The sequence below is a fragment of the Passer domesticus genome, chromosome 5, assembly GCF_036417665.1.
Source record: "Passer domesticus isolate bPasDom1 chromosome 5, bPasDom1.hap1, whole genome shotgun sequence".
Taxonomy (NCBI): Eukaryota; Metazoa; Chordata; class Aves; order Passeriformes; family Passeridae; genus Passer; species Passer domesticus.
Window position 1 is genome coordinate 34,010,206 of NC_087478.1, and position 18,578 is coordinate 34,028,783.

At 37.9% G+C, this 18,578-nt stretch overlaps 1 protein-coding gene across 2 annotated transcripts in view; it reads right to left on the reverse strand.

Moving 5' to 3' along the window:
* PTPRR (protein tyrosine phosphatase receptor type R) overlaps positions 1-18,578 on the reverse strand; it is a 138,990-nt gene that overhangs the window by 119,486 nt on the left and 926 nt on the right. Inside the window, exons 1-2 of one of the 2 annotated variants that reach the window (XM_064419501.1) lie at positions 12,107-12,191; positions 4,802-5,103 (exon numbers count right to left, since the gene is read on the reverse strand). In XM_064419501.1, the coding sequence (XP_064275571.1) occupies positions 4,802-4,945 (144 nt within the window). In that variant the 5' untranslated portion in view covers positions 4,946-5,103; positions 12,107-12,191. Of the gene's footprint in view, positions 1-4,801; positions 5,104-12,106; positions 12,192-18,578 lie in introns of those variants that run through there. The other variant, XM_064419500.1, reaches the window with a different exon arrangement.

Consider the following 18,578-nt stretch of genomic DNA (forward strand, 5'->3'; position numbering starts at 1 on the left):
GGGAAGATGAAATAAAGTTTAGTACCAAATAATTCAGACAAATTCTGGGCTCTGCTGCTGGAAATTAAACTTGACACATCAGGATATGGGAAATTAAAGGAGAAATAAACTTATACATCTAAGGCCATGTCATCAAGTGAGCAAAAGATGCATCTTTTCTGAGTACGTAGTATGAAGTTATATAAGAGAATACAGCAGTACCTGTGGGATGAATCTGACATAAGTGTAAAAGCAGTTCTGCTGTGGTTTCACAGCCACATGGTTTCCAGCTACCCAAACCCACCAAGAAGAAGCCCACTTACTTGAACTGTGCCTAGATTTGGAAAGGATTTCCAAATTATTTCAACATAAAATGTGTTGTTTAAGCTGGAATCAGCTCCAGTTAAGATGTCAGTAAATGTACATGTCTGTGTGTGTATGAATATATATAAATAGGTAGTCAGTGTGCAGTTGGTGCCTAAGCACCCATTATCATCAATAGGAATCTTGCCACTACAGCCATTTGGAATTAGGGAACTGACCCTGAAGCAGATATCAAGGCTGTATTATACTAGGAGATTAAATGCATCTGGTTCTCTGGCTGTGAGAAAACTGATGTGGAAATGGTCCATGTACTAATCTCCAGATCAGGATGATCACATCTGGTCTGCCTATTGGATATGGTCTCTGATCTATATTAACTCCCTAGTAATCCAGAAAGTGTTTAGAAACAGCCTGAATACCTGGTTCCCACATGAATATCTACTTACAGATACGTATGTTGTGGTGCTTTATTCTTCCACTGAATCCTCTCTCAAAGTAGTAGAACCTGAAGTTCTTACTTGTGCTCTTCAGCATGCTTGAAAGTTAATAGTTCAAATATTGGAGACAAAATAGATGTGATGGTAGGGGAAAGCTATAGCTCTGAGGCATACAGCCCTACACAAAATGCCGTGGAAAAGGCAAAGAAAAGATCTGTGTGGCTGTCTGTGAATCATATGTCCCATTGACATTAACCGAAAGAAACTAATTAAATCAATTCAGTTCAGTAACACTAATGTAAATAAAAAAAATTTAAGAGATGAGCTGAATTTTAGCTACTGTACAGCACTGTGGAATTTCTAAGCAACAGAATAAGAAACAGATTTCATGTTTATATAAGAAGGTGGATAGTAAGAGTGAGGTGTGAAATGGAAAATTTTGATATATTGAGCAAGTGCATTACCTTTACATTTCTGAAACACTACACAGGATGCAAGTCAAAAAAGCATCCGAGTAGCTTGATCCAATCTTGGTACAATAACTTGAGTGCCTGAGAGAAACTTTGGACAGACCAAACTACATCAGGTTACAAGGGATGATGCTTTAGCATATTCATGAGGTGATAATTTAAACCTAGTCTGAGCTGTAACCTTTACTACAAGTTCTTCTGCTTTTCTCTCAAGTTCAGCCCTAACTCTATATATGTTTGTATGTGCTTTGTTGGTTTTTTTTAATAAGTATGTTAGATTATATTTTCTATCATAAGTGATTATCCACATTCTGTTCCCACTTTCCATGTACTGTCTTGACCTTTGTGGTTATCACATTCAGAATTGGAAATACTTGGAATAAACACAAATAAACATTTTGAGAACTTGTTCATTACACTACTAATTCTCTAATACCTTGAATGAGTATATGGTTTCTGAAACACAAAATAAAAGCTTACAAATAGAAAACTCAAGTATTACAAAAAATTATGTAACTCTGTATGTTATCCAAGCAATTTTCAGATGACTTAGTCTCACATCATCTAGAGAGACAGCTAAACAGAACATATGGGTAAGCACTAAGGCATTTATAGAACACTCAGAATGCCTCTAAGAGCTCTGAATTGTCCTCACTTCCTTCAATAAACAAGGCGAACTGAACACCAACAAACACACACAAACAACAGGAACTTAATATCAGGTAATGTGATTGCCTTTAATGATATAAAACTCCCTCCCAGAAAATAAATACCTCCTCTTCCTCACTTAGGCAAACAAGCACTACACTATCCCCAGTTTCAGTAAAATTACTTCTTAACATGTTAGAGTCACAAAACATCACTTTTTGACACCTGCAGAATTCTTGGCTCCCTAGCACTCTGCTGTGCATTGGCAACATTTTCCTTGTCAGATGGTTTAGTTCTTAGCACAAAATGCAACCTTGTAATAGTTCTGCATTAGGCATCCATTCACCCTATCTTTCCACCTTAATCATGAAGAAAATGGGCCTTAAGTCGCTGAAATTAGCTTGAATTCAGTTTCCTCTCTTCTTCAGAGCCAACAGAGCATAAATTTATTAAAAAAAAAAGTTTCTGGCTTTTATACTAAATCACAATGTGCACCAGTCATGTAACTAGATTACAGGAAACGCTAACAGTAGCAACTGCCCTTTCAAGTTGAGCAACCAACAACCAACATTGCTAAAGGCTGGAACAAAAAGGGTCAGCCAGGGCAAAACAACAAACACTGACACTTGCCCTATATATTAAAAACCAGAAAGCAGCAACAGGCAGTAAGTGCTAATTCAGAACAAAGAGGGAGCGATACACATGCCATTCAAAACAAACCAGCTTCCCTTGGTAATTACATTAACACTACCATCTCCTTCAGGTGACATTCAAGAGGGAGAAACAGAATGTTGAAATACAGAAACCTGAAAGAGCAGGGCTGTGCTTGGATGATGGCAACCACCCTGTTGTGGAACAGCTGCCTTTTTATAGAAGGCATCTTCAAAATTCTGATGGTGGGATTAGTCCAATGCACTGACTCACAGCACTTTGGCTTCAAACATACACTTCCCCAAAGCATTTTTCTGAAAGGATGACATTAGAAACAAACCAAAACCACTGTCCTTCAGCACATGCAGAGACAGTTGAAAAACCTAAGCAACAAACAGCTTTCATGTCATGATTAGCTCACGCTGTTATACCTCCCCTTAAAGCACATATGGTTCTCAGCCAGAACAGAAGGCTTCAGAGCAGCAGCTCCATCCTAGAAATGCAGTAGCAAAGCCTCAGACCAAAGTCACTTAATGAGAACTTAATATAGATTTAATGGACCTTTTTTTTTTAATGTGAATTTATCTGCCAATTGAAAATCTGCCTCATTTAGCTTTTAATGCAGGCACAGAGTCAGCCAGCTAAAATCATGGTAGCCCTAGAATATTTTGCAGGATTCTTCCATTACTAGTTGAGTACCATGGGTCTCCAAAACTGTGCAAGACCCTACTAAAATAACAATTCATAGGTAACAGTGTCATCTAATGAAAAAAAGAAGGGCCACATCTATTCTGAGTTCCTTGTACTAATAGAAAGATTTCACCTTGAGCAGAAGTGAAATAATTGCTTGCACCATAAAGAAGAGAGCAGGTACCTTCACTACAGAGTTGGCCCTGCTGGCTTAGGTTAGCTTTGAGGATAGATATATCCACCTTGCTTGGCATCTCCTTCCCTTGATCAATACCCTTTAGTATTCAGTTATCAATACCAGTCAGTATTCAGATCAATATTCAGTACTGGGACTCTGCTTGCAGTTGGTCTGTCCCCAGAAAAGTAAAATTGCCAGTCCCTTATTTTCCTCTGATATGGACACTTCCACACAGCTAGTCCACTAACAATGCCAGCCATCTAAACTCAGATGAGGAAGTCTTGTTCATATGGGATGCAACAAGTCCAGAGCATAGCTTTTTGAGCCTAGTTCCCTGACAGTACTTTTTGTCTGCTAAAACTAATAATGGACAAATAAAACTACTGCCATCTTTTTTTTACCCTGATTATTCTTTTCATTGTCACTACTCTATTGCATTTGGTGCATTCATGAGGGCAGATCGCTAGAGTACAGTATAGGGAAGTTGTATGGGATTCTGAAGCATTAACATGCTCTTAGGTTCTATGCTCTTTTTCCTTGTTTGTAAAGCCCATTCTCTTTTAATCTCTCATCTTCCTCTGAAACGAGCAATTTACAGATTTCACTTTAATCTTTTTTAGTTCACTCTAATGAATGCACAAGCCATTATAAGTGGCTCTCCTTCCCTCCAGGAATCAAGAAGAGCTGCCCACGCATGGGGGTGAGGAAAGCAGTGTCTGTGCAGAACACATACAGACTGTACCAAGCATCCCACCAAGGACAGCTCTCCTGACAGCAGGCTGCTCCACTGGCCTGAAGGGCAAGGATGCAGTAGGGCAGCACCAGCATATGGTTAAACTGACATGCCCTTCACTGCAGGAGGGAGCACTGCCATCACCATCTTCAAAATGGGAAAGGTCACACACAGAGTTAACCAACAGTGGAGGGTCCCCAGTCCATATGTCCCAGAAGAAGTGCATACACCAACAAAAACAACGTTCTTATTCTTTGCAAGAAACAGGGTTTTTTTTCAAACAGCTAAGTAAGCATAATAGTGGATTTACCAGAGGAACAGAAGTGAATGAAATCTTTATGTCATGCTTTTAAAATCTCACTGCCCCTGCAGGATAGTTCCCTGAAGTACATTTTCTTGTGACCTGTGCAGTAAAAACGGTGCAAGACAAGAGGATCAACAGCATTTGAGGCAAAGGTGAGGTCTTTACCTACAGAAAGGCTATATTCTGCACTGGTTCACCAGATTGTTAATCAGAGTGTCATTATATGAATGCAAATTCCACCATAGTGAAGAAATTCAGGCGGCCATTGTTTAGATTTAGATGATCAGTCAGGCTACCCAAAATTGCAATCCATCTTTATTTCTCTACAGGCATATTTGTTCACAAAAAAAACCCAAAACCCTCCAAAACCCAGAAAAAGTCACTTACCACAATAATCACATTTGTTGTAGGAATGGGAAGATTCTCCACTTCCAAATCTTGACCAGTCATTGCTAAGAGATTGAGGGATGGGTCATAAACAGACCTGGGGAAGGCCGATTTAACAATTAATGCAGGGTGCAACTTGCTCATTTTGGTGTGGGAAGAAGAACGGAAATTTTGTTTGGAATCCTTAAAGTCTGTATCCAAACTTTTCTCCACACTCTCCACATGATGATAAATAAACACAGGTTTTCCACTCTTTCGCTGATGAATTGCCAAAAAGTGATCACTGTCTCCAGAAAAGCATCCTGTAGAAAGAGAAGAGTAAGTTTAGAATGTCTCTTGGCTATTCTGTAGACAGCACTGGAAATTCAATGAGATCTTTGTGTTCTGAGAAATTTGGAAAAATATTTTTGGAATACAAGAATTCACTTAAAATCTTACAATGTATTTTCTATAGCAATAGATTAACAAAACTACAGAGTCTATTAAGTGTACCACATTCTTAAACTAATTTTCACAGGGCTTTAAAAATGTTATTTATATATTCAGCCATGGCTACGTTTAAAGCAGAACACATGCTGAGCCAAGTTCAACTTCCATACTGACATCAGCTTCAACTGCAAATCTTATGCAGTCAGCTTACTGATGCATTTTGTCACCCTGTAATATCAAAAATGAGAATAGCAGCGATCATCTGTCATAAATGGGCACTTGAGGAGAAAAGGTAAAGAACCTAAATAAAAAATCAGATTTAAACATGTGAGAAAATTCAGATGAGTCCATAATCCCAATTCTGCATTCCTTCTTCAGCTGCTTGTATCAGGAGATCTTTTAGCCCCTTATGCCAATTCTTGTTATGACAAGAATTGTCATATTCCAAATTTCACTCAAGGATTGCCTGGCCAGCTAATGGAGCATCTGGCTCTCTGCAGAGGAGATGCTGGTGTGTGGCCATACCTTGCATACCTTGGTGCTGGGCACAAAGAACTCTTAGATTAGGGAACTGGAGACAGGGGTCTTGAGCATTGCTTATGAGGAGTTAGAGAATTGGGCTTGTTCAGACTCAAGTAGAGAGGGCTGAGAGGGGACCTCATCAATGTCTATCAGTATCTGAAGGCAGGGTGTAAAGAGTGTGAATCCAGGCTCTTTTCAGCAGTGCCCAGCAATAGGACAAGAATAAACTTGTCATAAACTGAAGCACAGGAAGTTCCACCTGAATATGAGGAAGAATTTTGCTACTGTGTGAGTGGCTGAGCAATGGAACAGATTGCCCAGGGAGGTTGTGGAGTCTCCCTCACTGGAGACACTCAAGAATGGTCTGGATGAAATCCTGTGCAAAGTGCTCTCAGATGACCCTGCTTAAGCAGGGAGGTTGGACCATATGGGAAGGGACCCACTGGTCCCTTCCAAACATACCCATTCTGTGATTCTGTAATTACATGGGTTTAATTAATTATGTGTTAGTAACTTTTGAAAGACAAAATACTTCCTGATGATGCCTTTATAAGAGGAACTAAGACTAAATTTTTATTTGGCTTTCTGTTTTCCTTTTTTTTCCATGGATGAAAAATAGTGAATCTTCGGTGCCTTTATGCTGAACAGAATAGCTACAGTTCAGCTCCCAGTCTGGAAGGCAGTCTATCTGACCAGAAAAATAGGCAAGGATCAGCTGCCTCACAGATAAAAAGTAACTGAAGCTGCATTAGTCACCTCCAGAAAAAACTCTAAGAAACCCAGTGTGGTAAAAAATAGACTTTGTGTTCTGAGAGAAGTGAACCCAGAGAGCTCACTCTGATCAGCCTGGAATTCCCTCTTCAGATGCTGCTGGAGTTAATGGCGATGTTAAATTTGAGAGCTGATTTTAGTTAAAAAAAATACAAAATCAATCTTATTTTAATTCTCATAATGAGCTATGAAGACCAGCTTAGCACCAACAACATTTCAATTCAGGGTGAACAAGAAATCGATTTGTTCTATTCAAACTGAATTTTTCCTCTGATTTTTTTTGCTCCTGTAAGCAAAACAAAATAATCAGTCATTTGCACAGCTCTACCCAGTGCCCTTAGGAGGTTTCAGTGTAGGTAATTACATTCTGTTGACCTAATTTCCTCATGAAATTTCAGGCAGGGAAATCAAAGACAATACCTTATCTGTGCTATAGTATTGCTTTGCATCATTGAGAAATGCATACTCTGGAATAAGTGGGTTCCTGTCAGTAGGCAGTGAAGCAATTTATAACACACATGAACAGAAAATCAATAGTAAAAAGACAGAACACAGATCCCCCATTATAAAGTTAAAATACTAAATCTAAGACTACTCTTTCAAATGGCTGAAACAAACACAGTCTCCTAGATAACCACTGAGGTCACATGTTTCCAGCTCCTGTCGGGTTTTGATTGGGAAGACATTTGAAAGCAAGAGAAAAAAAAGAGAAACTGCAGACAGTACTCTTAAAGACAGCTGAACTTCAAAACTTGTTAAACTTGCTAGGTTCTCATTAAGCTTTGTGGGTGTTGGCTTCATTGATAAAATCCTGAGGGCTGATCTTAACTAGTAATTTAGAGAGTTGTGTCAGTGACAAAATAAAAAAAGTAAGCATCAGCACTTCGCATCGTCACCTACTTCTCCCAATCATCTCTTTACGGTATTTATTTTCATGTCTCCTTCACAGAAAACCAGTATTTCAAAACTGATCATAGATAGGACAAAGGAATGCAACCACCAACACATTTGGTGAGTCTTCTTTGCTTCCTTCATTCCTGCTCCTTTGTTTGTGAGGGTATCAAACCAACTGTGATTCTCCTTGAATTCTTTGTATTGCATTTTCTACCCACTTCAATATTACAACTTTCCCTCTTATTTCATTATTTTCACTGAATCAAGCATAAAAAAATTACAATTAACTACCAGCTTAAATTCTTCCCTGAATATTTTTGATTGAAAAAATAGTTAAAGGAACTACTGAAAAAGCTCATTTGTCTTTGAATCTCAACACTTTTTAACAGCAGAAGCACCGTTTGCTTCTAAATCCCAGGCTTGCTTCCATTGGAATGCTAAATATCACAGCAGTAGCACCAGTCCCTGCAGCCAAACAAGGTCCATTGTAGTAGATTTTCAAGATGGACAACAAAATATATTGTTTAACCTGTAGTAATAAGAAATTAAAAGTCTAATTACATAACATTATACTTTATAGTCACACTTTTTTTTTTTCATCAGCTAAGCATTCAGATGCTCACATATGTTCCAAGAGAATTACTACACTGAATTTTTTTATATGAGAAGTCCACATAGCTCCAGTATCTTAAGTAGGTTACAAGCATCCACAGTGCCCCATGTGAAAAACCTCACTAAACTTAGATGACTGTGTATAAAGCCCTAACTACTACCAGACTTTGGCTCCCAGACTGCCATGGATGCCTCAGGTGACCCTCAGAAATGGGCCACCCTTGATACTACAGGGGAACCTAAACACCTAAATTTCCTCTCCATTTGATAAAGTGGTAATATATTCCTTCTCGACCCTCCAAACTTCAGCTCCAAATACAAACAATTAGGCACCAACCAGACTCTTGGAGAATTTAGTAGTTAGAAATACCAGTACTTCTGCTACATAACACCTTCAAATATTTCCCCTATCCAACCCTCAAGGGAGAGAACACTGGGATTCCTATATCAAACTTTGTACTTCTACAAAAAAAAAAAATATACTTCTCTGCAGCCACCAGGGAAACTGTCAGAAGCTATGAAGAACTGATTTTAGTGCCTTTTAAGCTTCAGATATTCCAACATACACAATTCAGTAAATATGGTTTAGGAAAAGGTTCAAAAAATATAATTCCTAGAGGCTTCTCTTCAATAAGCTTAGCAAAATTTATCCACAATTATGTTCTGATATTCTTTTCACACTACCCTGTTTGAACTCTACTTCAGGATGTAGAGTTATTTATGACTCACTTGAAATATTCACTCACTTGAAATATAGTGCTGCTATTATCCATTAACTATAATAATTTTATTCCCTCTCCTAAAATTGTCTTCTCTCAAGTGTATTTACAAAGAATTATGGTTTATTCTGCCTCAGCATTGAGAAAAGACTAGATGTGACACTGTGATTCCATGCTACCTCTTCTATCCAAAAAAATGCTGAGTCTTCATCTACCTCCCAGCCAAATGTAGCTCTCTTCATGTCAAGGGAAATTTTATTTGTTCCAGAGTGAACAATAATCAATGGTTAATTTCAAACCCACATCAGAACTTCTCTGAGCAGCAGGTTTGTTTTGCTCCTAGAAAACCACCAGTCCTTTCCTCATGCAAATCACCTCAGGTAATAACCATTCCAGATTCCTTTGGTAACAGAAGCTGCACTGTGTTTCTCTACTGATCTGAACTGTCCATTCCACCCTCCACTTCTGTCTGTACAGTGTAGTGACTGGTCACCACTCTTTATTAGATTTCAGCTCCTGATGAATATTGCTATTTCTTCCTCTGCTCTTCACCTATAGGTTAACTTTTCCTTCCTTGCAGCTCCTCAATGCCATTGCTTTTTCTTAGATTTTTTTAACAAGAAAGCCTGTCTTGATCTTGCTTCCATGTTTATCCACTGTAAGTCCCTTCTTTAATTTAGCTGCTCCTGTACAACAGTATTCTCTTTCCAGGAATTCTCAGATTTAGTTGCATTTCCAGTCCCTGGAGCTGTGCTTCTAGAACCTCCACCAAGTATAACACTACATCTATTAAAGTACAACAAGAAGCTCCAGGGTGATGTAGAACGCATACTATCTAAACCTGAACATCTTCACTACTTGTACTAGTTTCAGTATTTCTATCATTGCCACCATTTGCCATTCTCCTGAAAGGAAAATTGGACAGACCCCTATGACATTCCCTGTTCTGCAGAACCCAGCTGTTCTGCTTAATAGTTCAAAATATGTGTTCACTTGATCTTATTAGTTGTCTGCATAAACATACAAGATAAAACTATTTCTGTCATAAACTAAAAAGAGAAAAAAAAATCCTAATCTACAGAAGACTGATGGAGAATGGGACAGTAGAATTCCATATCTATTATACGTATCATTCCAGTATACGGGAAGCACAAAATTTCCTCATGAAAGCAGATGGGTAAATCACAAGAATGCTAGATAGCACATGCTTTCTGAGCCTGTCTCACACTACAAAGTTGCATTATATATACAGAAAGGAAAACCTATAATAAATAGTAAATCTGATGTGCTGAATGATGTGGGCACTTTTGACTGTTCCAGTTGGCCTCTGCTTGACAGAGGAAAACCTAAGATTTCTTTAGACTGTCTTGACTCTCTAAATAGTTTCAGACAACTGACATTTTATCTCAAAGCAACCTGTCAGAAAATTATTGGACTCCCAATTCCCAAATATCTTCACTTTTGCTAGAACAGACAGATAAAAAACTTCAAGATAGTCAAGATCCATTAATCAGCCAGTAACACAGCAGCATGGTTTTTATCTTCTTAAAACATAAAAATATCAGAGCTTTAGAGATATTTTATATTGCATCCTTGTTAAGGAAATGATGACTTGACTCCCTACTCACCCCACTCTGTCAGACAAGTTTTCCTTTCCAGCTCGGCCCCATGTTTCCCATGGCAGAGTCTCAGACCTCTGGTTCCTTTAAGTAATTTTGCCATGATACAACAACACAAAAGCCACTCAAGCTGGGTGCCTCCCCCTTAACATCCTCTACAGCCAGAAACTAGAAATTTATTTGACTGGAAAAGGAAAAGTCCCAGTGGGACATAACATAAACCTGATAGGGCCAGGATAATGGTGTCTAAAGTAATGATGTGTGTCTGGAAAAACAACTTGAGCTAATTTCTTAAGTCTTGTTATTTATCTTAATCTGAACAAATTTGGTTAAGTTATGCTCCTGAACAGTCACATTTTTCTATAAAGAGATACCTACTGTATATTTGCTACTTATAAGCAGTGCAGCTACCTCAAATCCACTGACAAAAGTGCTGTGCTGTATCTGACTAATAAGTAAAATGCACAAATGAATATAGATACCTAGTGCATATACTTTAAATGCACAATAGTACTTAATATTCACACTTAATACACTACCACTATAATAACACTGTAGTCTTTTTATAGTTAAAAAAATTTGGTATATTACACAGCTTGAGGTTTTTATGCTAAAAGCTGGAAATTGAAGGGAAAAAAGCATAAAATGCAGACTCATTTCATAAGGGAACTACATGCTGAAACTTGATGGATTGCTTTCAAAGATAAATTTAATTTAAATGCAATTTGAGTTACAGTACTTAATGCTGTTGCCAAGTAATTTCTCATTTTCAGTAACAAAAATACTTACCAAATTTTGGTCATTAAATTTTCTACCCTAAGCTCCGCATGCTTTTTTCCTTTCTGTTTGGCTCACCATTCTGGAAGAAGCTCTTTGTCCCATACAAACTTCCTTCAAAACTGCAAATCAGCCCCAAAATGGACAGGCTTGGCTTTATCATCTCTTGCACCATGGTTTATTACCTCTTGAGCAGCTATCCTAGTCACTGTGAGATGCAGGTCAATGTATTTATTCGGACTAATGATCAATCTTCTCCAATAACAGCGAAGTTCTCACATCTGGGAGATTCATTCCCTGCCTCTTTTTAGAACATCGAGATAGAAACAGACTCCCATTGAGAGCAGAGTCTGTAGTTCTCTCTTGTCTATATAAGGGCCAAGGAGGTGCTGGCCCACAGAAAGGAGGGAAAGAAAGGCTTAAATGCCAAGATGTTTATTATCATGCTGGCCATTTATGAGCATAGTTCTAACTCTCGGGAGTTGCAATGGCAATGATACTAAGGGAATTGCTAACTACTGGTAATTCTAGACATAGCACAAACACTGCTGCAGGTTTAGAAGACTTCTGTCTGTTCTGGACTGTGAAGGTTGTTCCTTCTGGTGTATGCAACAGGATCTTCCTTTGGCTTTGTCTCCAAAAGACACAAAATCTATCTACATTACCAAGGGAAAAGAAAAAAAAAGCTAAGGAAAAAAACCAAACCAATAAACATATTAAAAGGAGCCAACATATCTGGTGGAAAATATAAAGATTTTGAATTATGTTGAAAGCAAAAATGAAAACAAAAGCTGTTTGGAGGCAATATGCTTTGCATCTGTACTGTCCAGATAACAATGTATTTTACTGTCGGCAAAATAGTACATCAATCAAATATAAATTTCATCTGGATAAAGTTATGCACTTTTAGCCAAACATAAACTGCTGTTGAGTGTTGCTATCCTATTGCAAAGGTTTCATACCTTCTCAGTGATATCTCATGGGCAGCTCCTCACAGCAGTGACTCTCTCTTCTGGTCTGCACAGCCAACAAACTCCATCTCACATCTCCACCAGCCAACCTGCTCTTTTATAACACCCCTCTTAATTGGATCCAGCTGTGGCCTATTAAGAGCAGGCTTGTTATTAATGCTTGATAATTGGCACAGCTGTAACTCCTTAGGGGTGAGATTACCTTCACCACTCTCTCTATTCTCCTACCTTCTATCTATCCACAGTTGAGCTTTAACATGGTGCACCAAAAATTATTGCCAATAAAATGCAGTTAAAACAGTGGCTAAAATACTACTTGAACATTAGCTGGGCAACAGAACATACTTTCATAAGTGTTTTTGTGAGGTACACCAGGGAAATGTGACAAGGAAAAAATACAAATCCACTTGCTGCTTTGGTAATACATGAAGTTTTGAACTGACAAAAGAATTCACTTAGGAAAATACTTTGCATAAATAACAGAGGGACTTGCAGGCTGTGACTGCTCCCATCATTCAGAGATTATGCCAAAGCACCAGCCTTCACACTGCATTGTCTTAAGCCAAAACCTGTTAGAGTAATACAAATGAAGATATTCTTTACTCAAAGTAGGCTGCTAGACCTAATGATCAGGCATGCTGCTGTATAGCTTCTCACGGCCTCCTTCAGGTAGACTAATTCCTCTCTTACTTTCAAAGTCCTGTTTATAAAAAAAGATGAAGCACACCTTATACATGTAAGTGAAGCCAAGAGTTTATTGTTAGCATAGTGCAAATCTTAACAAACTAATTCAAGAAGCGTTGTTAGTCTAACTTTTAGAGAAAAACAAGGAATAGAGAAAAAGTCACAATTACAGGAATAGTACAATTAAATTTTCTATCCCTTTCCCTGGTATTACTCTAGCTCCATGCTTCTCTGGATCCTCAGGTCAATTGTTTCCCACCGGTGTTAGTGATGGGCATTGTTATGAGGAGTTGTCAGCACCTGGAGTCCTTAATCAGGAGGGATAGGATGTTAATGCTGATGAATTTTTCTTCCTCCTCTCTTCTTCCTTCCTCTTAGGCAGCTACATATGCCTGTGTTTTCTAACATGCATTTATACTTCCTCTTTCTTCATTTGGTCTGCAGCTCCAGGTTATATTTGAACTTACTGTAAACGGTGCCACATATGTATGTTAGATACCATCTCTTTGTTCTCTTCATTAACACCTACAACCAGTTTCTCAAGCCCCAGGCTTGCATTTAACCTTTTACTGAGTTTTTTCTAGCATGGAGTCTTCAGTGCGAAGATTGTGTCCCATCTCTTACCATCCCACATCCGCACTCCTCTAAATGAAACATCCTGTGCCTCCAATCTTCAAGCCTCTGCTGTTCTACCAAGCCTTTGTTACTGCTCCTGTGTATACTATAGTTGTACCACACCAAAAAAAAAAAATAGTTTAAACCAGATATAAATGCTTGCTTAAGTAGAAAAACTGCTTTCAGAGTTAACCCAAGCAAAACAGGCAGGTCAAGGAAAGTTTGGACAGAGCAGGTGTCCTGAATGAGCATGCTTGAGATTGATCAAAAAATCACCAGCAAAGGCATGAGCAAAGTCAGATTTAATATTAAATATATCAAATCCCAATCATGAGGCCTTGCAAAATCAGGACAAAACCTACAGCTTTGCTACTAGCAATGGCTACATCCCATTACAGAACTACTAGTCACATTCCTTCACAGGAAGGGTTCTGTGCTTTCCTAGCTAGGTCCAGTAACCAAAGGCCAAGCCTTTTCCAGCAGAAGAACAGTACTCATGATGAGTCAAAATGCAGAACAAATAAAGTACACCAGAGCTAAGCAAGAACAGGATAGGACAATTGTAAACATTCAGAAAAATATTTTGGTTTGCCCCCAAAAACAATGTTCAGAACTTTTGACCAAAAATTTCAGACAAAATCAAGTAGTACAAAATGCATGTATATATGTGAGCAGGTATATAAATGATTCTTTATGCGTGTGTTTGCATCTGTGAGAGCAAGGAAGTGCACGCACACATGCATGTGTGGTGGGGGTGGAGCAGCACCACCGAGGGAGGGTGGGAGTACACACAAGAGAGGGAGGGAGAGAGATGATTGCAAGGATGTTTTTTCCCTTTCTAATAAGCAATCTGCTGAAAATAGAAACAACTGGAAATTTATTTTTGCTAAATTTGTTCTTTTCTGCAGGAAAAAAAATTCCCTGGTCAAAAATATCCACAGCTACAGTGAATCAGAATTAAGCATATGAGTGGTATCTTTTTCAAAAAGACACTTTGCATCTCATTTCATGGGCCTGTTGCCTGATACATCAATACTGAAACTAGATACCATAGACCATTGATTTCACTAGGTCTACTCATGTGAATTAAGAGATGAGCTAGTGGTCCCAAAGGCACTTAAGTATTCTGCCATACTTATGCCTTGGCACTAATGTACCACATAGATTCCTGTCAGATTTTTTTTTCCAGAGGTGCAAGAAACTGATGCAATAATTTTCTAATTTTGTGATTATTGTCATTTTTCCAATGAAGGATGCAGATAAATTCTGCTCTGCATAAAATGGATGTAAATACATAGTATTTCAAGGAAATAAATTTTATCTCCATGGAAATCTACAGCTGGCGTGAAGCAAAGTCAACTCCAGTCTTAAAGTTTTAGCCTTCTTTTATAATGGTATTTTTCTAAAAAAATCCCACTGAGGATTTCTGAGCAGATCGTATTAACTTCTCCAAGAATTTATTCTGAAGCCATGCTGAAAATCCTACAGCACGATGACTGTGCTACATAGAGTAAGAGCCCTACGCTTCCATGAAATTCCCCACAGCAGTTGTTGTAACACCCCTGTGGAGGGGGGACCACAACAAAATAGAGGCACAAAATGACATCATTAGCCTCCTTCTAGAGAGACACCGTCCCCCAAGAGCCCAATTCAGGGACTTTCAGCAGCTCTCTTGCTTTGCTCTCCAGAGAAGCTCAAACAAGCCTTCACTGTCTAAGATGTTTTAGTCTTCTTTATAATACAATAAATGGAATTAGTCAGAGATTCCAAGACCACAAACCTCGATAATTTCCTAATGGATGCACTGAACATAAATCTCTCATGGAAGATGATGTCTTTTAAAATTATGAATAGCAAGAATTTCCACATGTAAAAATATGATGAGCCTGTTTTTGAACTAAATACTTCCTCAAAAATAAAAAGTGACATACTGAATTATAAAACTGTTTTTCTCCCAACCGAACCTTTGAAGAGACAGATGACTACCCTCTGATTATCCATGAGTCCTACTAATAAAAGACAGAAATTCTAGTAAAAACACCCACTCATGGCCAGCAATGTGTTTTTAAAGAAGGCAATTATAAGAACCAGCTTCATTTAGATTATATTAGTGTAATGAAGCAGCACCCTTATTCATTTTTTAAATCAATAGCTCCTTCACTTTCACTCTAAATGTATTTGGAACCTAGAATTATTCATTCATTAGTATGAGATTACTGAAATGGATCTGATGGCAAATGCATTTTGTGCAGATCTCACCTCAACCCAAACAGTAGCCTCCAGATTCTTTTACTTTTGCAACAGAACTTGTGCATTTTATAGAAAATAGGCCTACCCAACCTCTAAATAGAAACTGAAGTGCACTCGATCAATTTCCAACCATGACAATATCACAGTGCACGTTTGACCAGGAAAGCTGAACTCAGCAGCACTTAGTAAGGATACCCTGTGAGCTGTGTGAGAACCAGTCTAGCATATTTATAAGATACATTTCTAACCAGCAAATTCTACCCAAAGGAGTGTTAGTTTGTGGCCAAAGAAACTTCAATTTTGATATAAGCAATCCTCCTGTTACTACAGCATTGCCCAGAAAAGATAAAATGTGATTCCTCTGAGGGGCTGGAAGAATGGATCCATCAAGAGGTTCAGACACAGATCTACATACTTCCTCTCTGAAAAGGCTAGCAGGAAAGTATTGATATTGATTAAAGGCTGGCAATGCACATTTTCACTGATGGAGAGAATAATAAAATGAGGTAATAGAAGCTCTTAAGAAGATAGTGTAAGGCCTTTCTCAAGAAACTATGACATAGATGACCTGACCAAATAATCAGTTGTTAACTTTTTGCTTTTGCAGGACCAGGATTTGTTTATCCTAAAAGCAAATTCTGCAAAAATGCTTTCTTCAAGAGAGGTTTTTAATTCAAGGCAGGTGATGTGTTGAGACCATGATTGTGAACTGTGTAAGTTTTGGAGTACCAACCAGTCAGGTTGGTTTTCCTACTCTATTTCACAGAATCACAAATCTCCAGTAAATGGATACATATATTTTAATATTATTTTAAAAATTTGCTAAAAAAGAAAATTGGGTGAAAGAGGTAATTAACTGAGCAATGTATTTGACTCTCTAATTACAAGTTAGTCTAATGCATCACTTTGTGTTTTTCCTACTATCTGCCATTCTTTTACAAGGAGACAGTGCCTCCTCATCACCTTGGGCTACACTAGGTTTTTGTTGCAAGAACATGTGTATTAGATCATACATACTAAAAGAGAGTATAACCTACGCTGTCGTGCACTCTCTCATGCAATGCATAATGTAAGTGGAAGGTTCATGCTGACCTCTAATCACTCACTACAAATTTAGGTCTTCCTGCAACAGCAAGCTCTATATAGGTTGATTACTTCACCTGCTGCACTCAGCAGAAGGGTCTCATTCTGTTTTTAGAGATGTACACACAAGTGTCTTATTTTAGGCAGCAATGTATGCATATACCGACAGCACAATCATATTTGATTATCTGATAACATGACTGTCATGCTATATTGGAATCAGTATCTAAGTCAACTCAGTAAAATGGTACCTTACTGAGCACATGAAAATCTCTGACCACATTTTTGACAAGAGCATTTCCTTTTTATTGTAGAAAATTTTACTACAATGGTAGTAGAATTGTAGTTCCAAAGGAAACTGGATTTGCTATATGAGCACTACTTAAACACATTAACTCTTTTTGCTGTAGCATTAGCTGAAGTAAATGTAGACTTATGCTTTCTCTAAAATCTATTAGCACCAACTGATATCAAGAGAGATTTTCCTCATACCTACTGATGGTATCTTCAGCATTCTCTAGAAACATGTCTCATAGAAATTCAGCTTCAGAACAAAAAGCCAAGCAGTTTCCAACACATTACACAAAAATTGACATTTGGGATATAATTTGTGACATAGCAAGCAGAATGCATCTTGTGATTTCACATGAACCAAAGCTTCAAAATCACCATAAATAATTCAAAAGTCTAGGCTATACATAAAAGATGCCCATAGTGGTAGCCTGTGTAAGACCAAATTTTCTACTTGTATCAGATGAAATAGAGATATCTTAAGATGTCAAGCTTCCTTTGTTATTTCGCTGTTGTGACATCTTCAATGACTTCCAACAAGAGCAAGTTGTATGCAGCGCTGCCTCAGAGGAAGCACAGCTCTTGTGCTCAATTCAAACCATGCCCAACCGTGCAAAGGTTGAATTCAGCTCCTGTACATCCTCCCCCTTTTCTTCTCTGAAATAATTATTTTCCATGATTACTCAGGCAAAACAGTAGCACCATATAAATATCTATTTTCCTCTTTTTTCTTATGATTAGAGACGTTCGCGTAATGAAGACAAGATCTCTTTGCAAGAATTCCCAGTAACTTAATGGCACAAGCAGAACTTAGCAAGGAAAGTGAACAGCTTACTGGCAGAATACACACCCAGTTTCCATTAGCAGGATAGAAAAAGGAAGCACAACAAAACGAATGTAAATTCCACTGTTAATAGAGGATATACTGAGATTAGGTGGCATGTTATGTCAAATAGAGGCTGTACTCTAATTTTGTACAGATGGTCAATTTAATACATGTTGTAAAAGAACAATTTAAAAGCAGCTTAAGGCTTTTATTAAAACAGATCATGAAATGCTCCCATCTTTCAGTCAATAACCTCTTGCACATATGAATATAAGGCAAAACAGCATGAGCATCCTAACTCTAAATTTACAGGAAAGAGGCTCCAAAAATTTCATGAAGTGCAGTCTAATATTACAGGGTAATAAAATAACAATAACTGAGACAAAGTTATTTCTCCTGACAACAGTAAAAAAAACAACAAACAGTTATTTTCATAATAGATCTTATTTGGGATGTTCATACAGTTCTTTTGTATTAAGAGACATGAAGTTCAATTGTTCCTTTCAATGATTCTGCAGTAAGACAATACAAATTTGTTGCATCTTAAAAATCTCTCCTAAAAACAACATAAAACCAACATTCCCAGGACCAAAATAATCAGTACCTGTGCATTTAATTGTAGTTCCTAATTAAACTTAATGGAACTTGCAAACATTTACTACTTCAGAAGTGGCTAAGCTTGTCATAAATGACAAAACAAAGAAACTCTTCAAC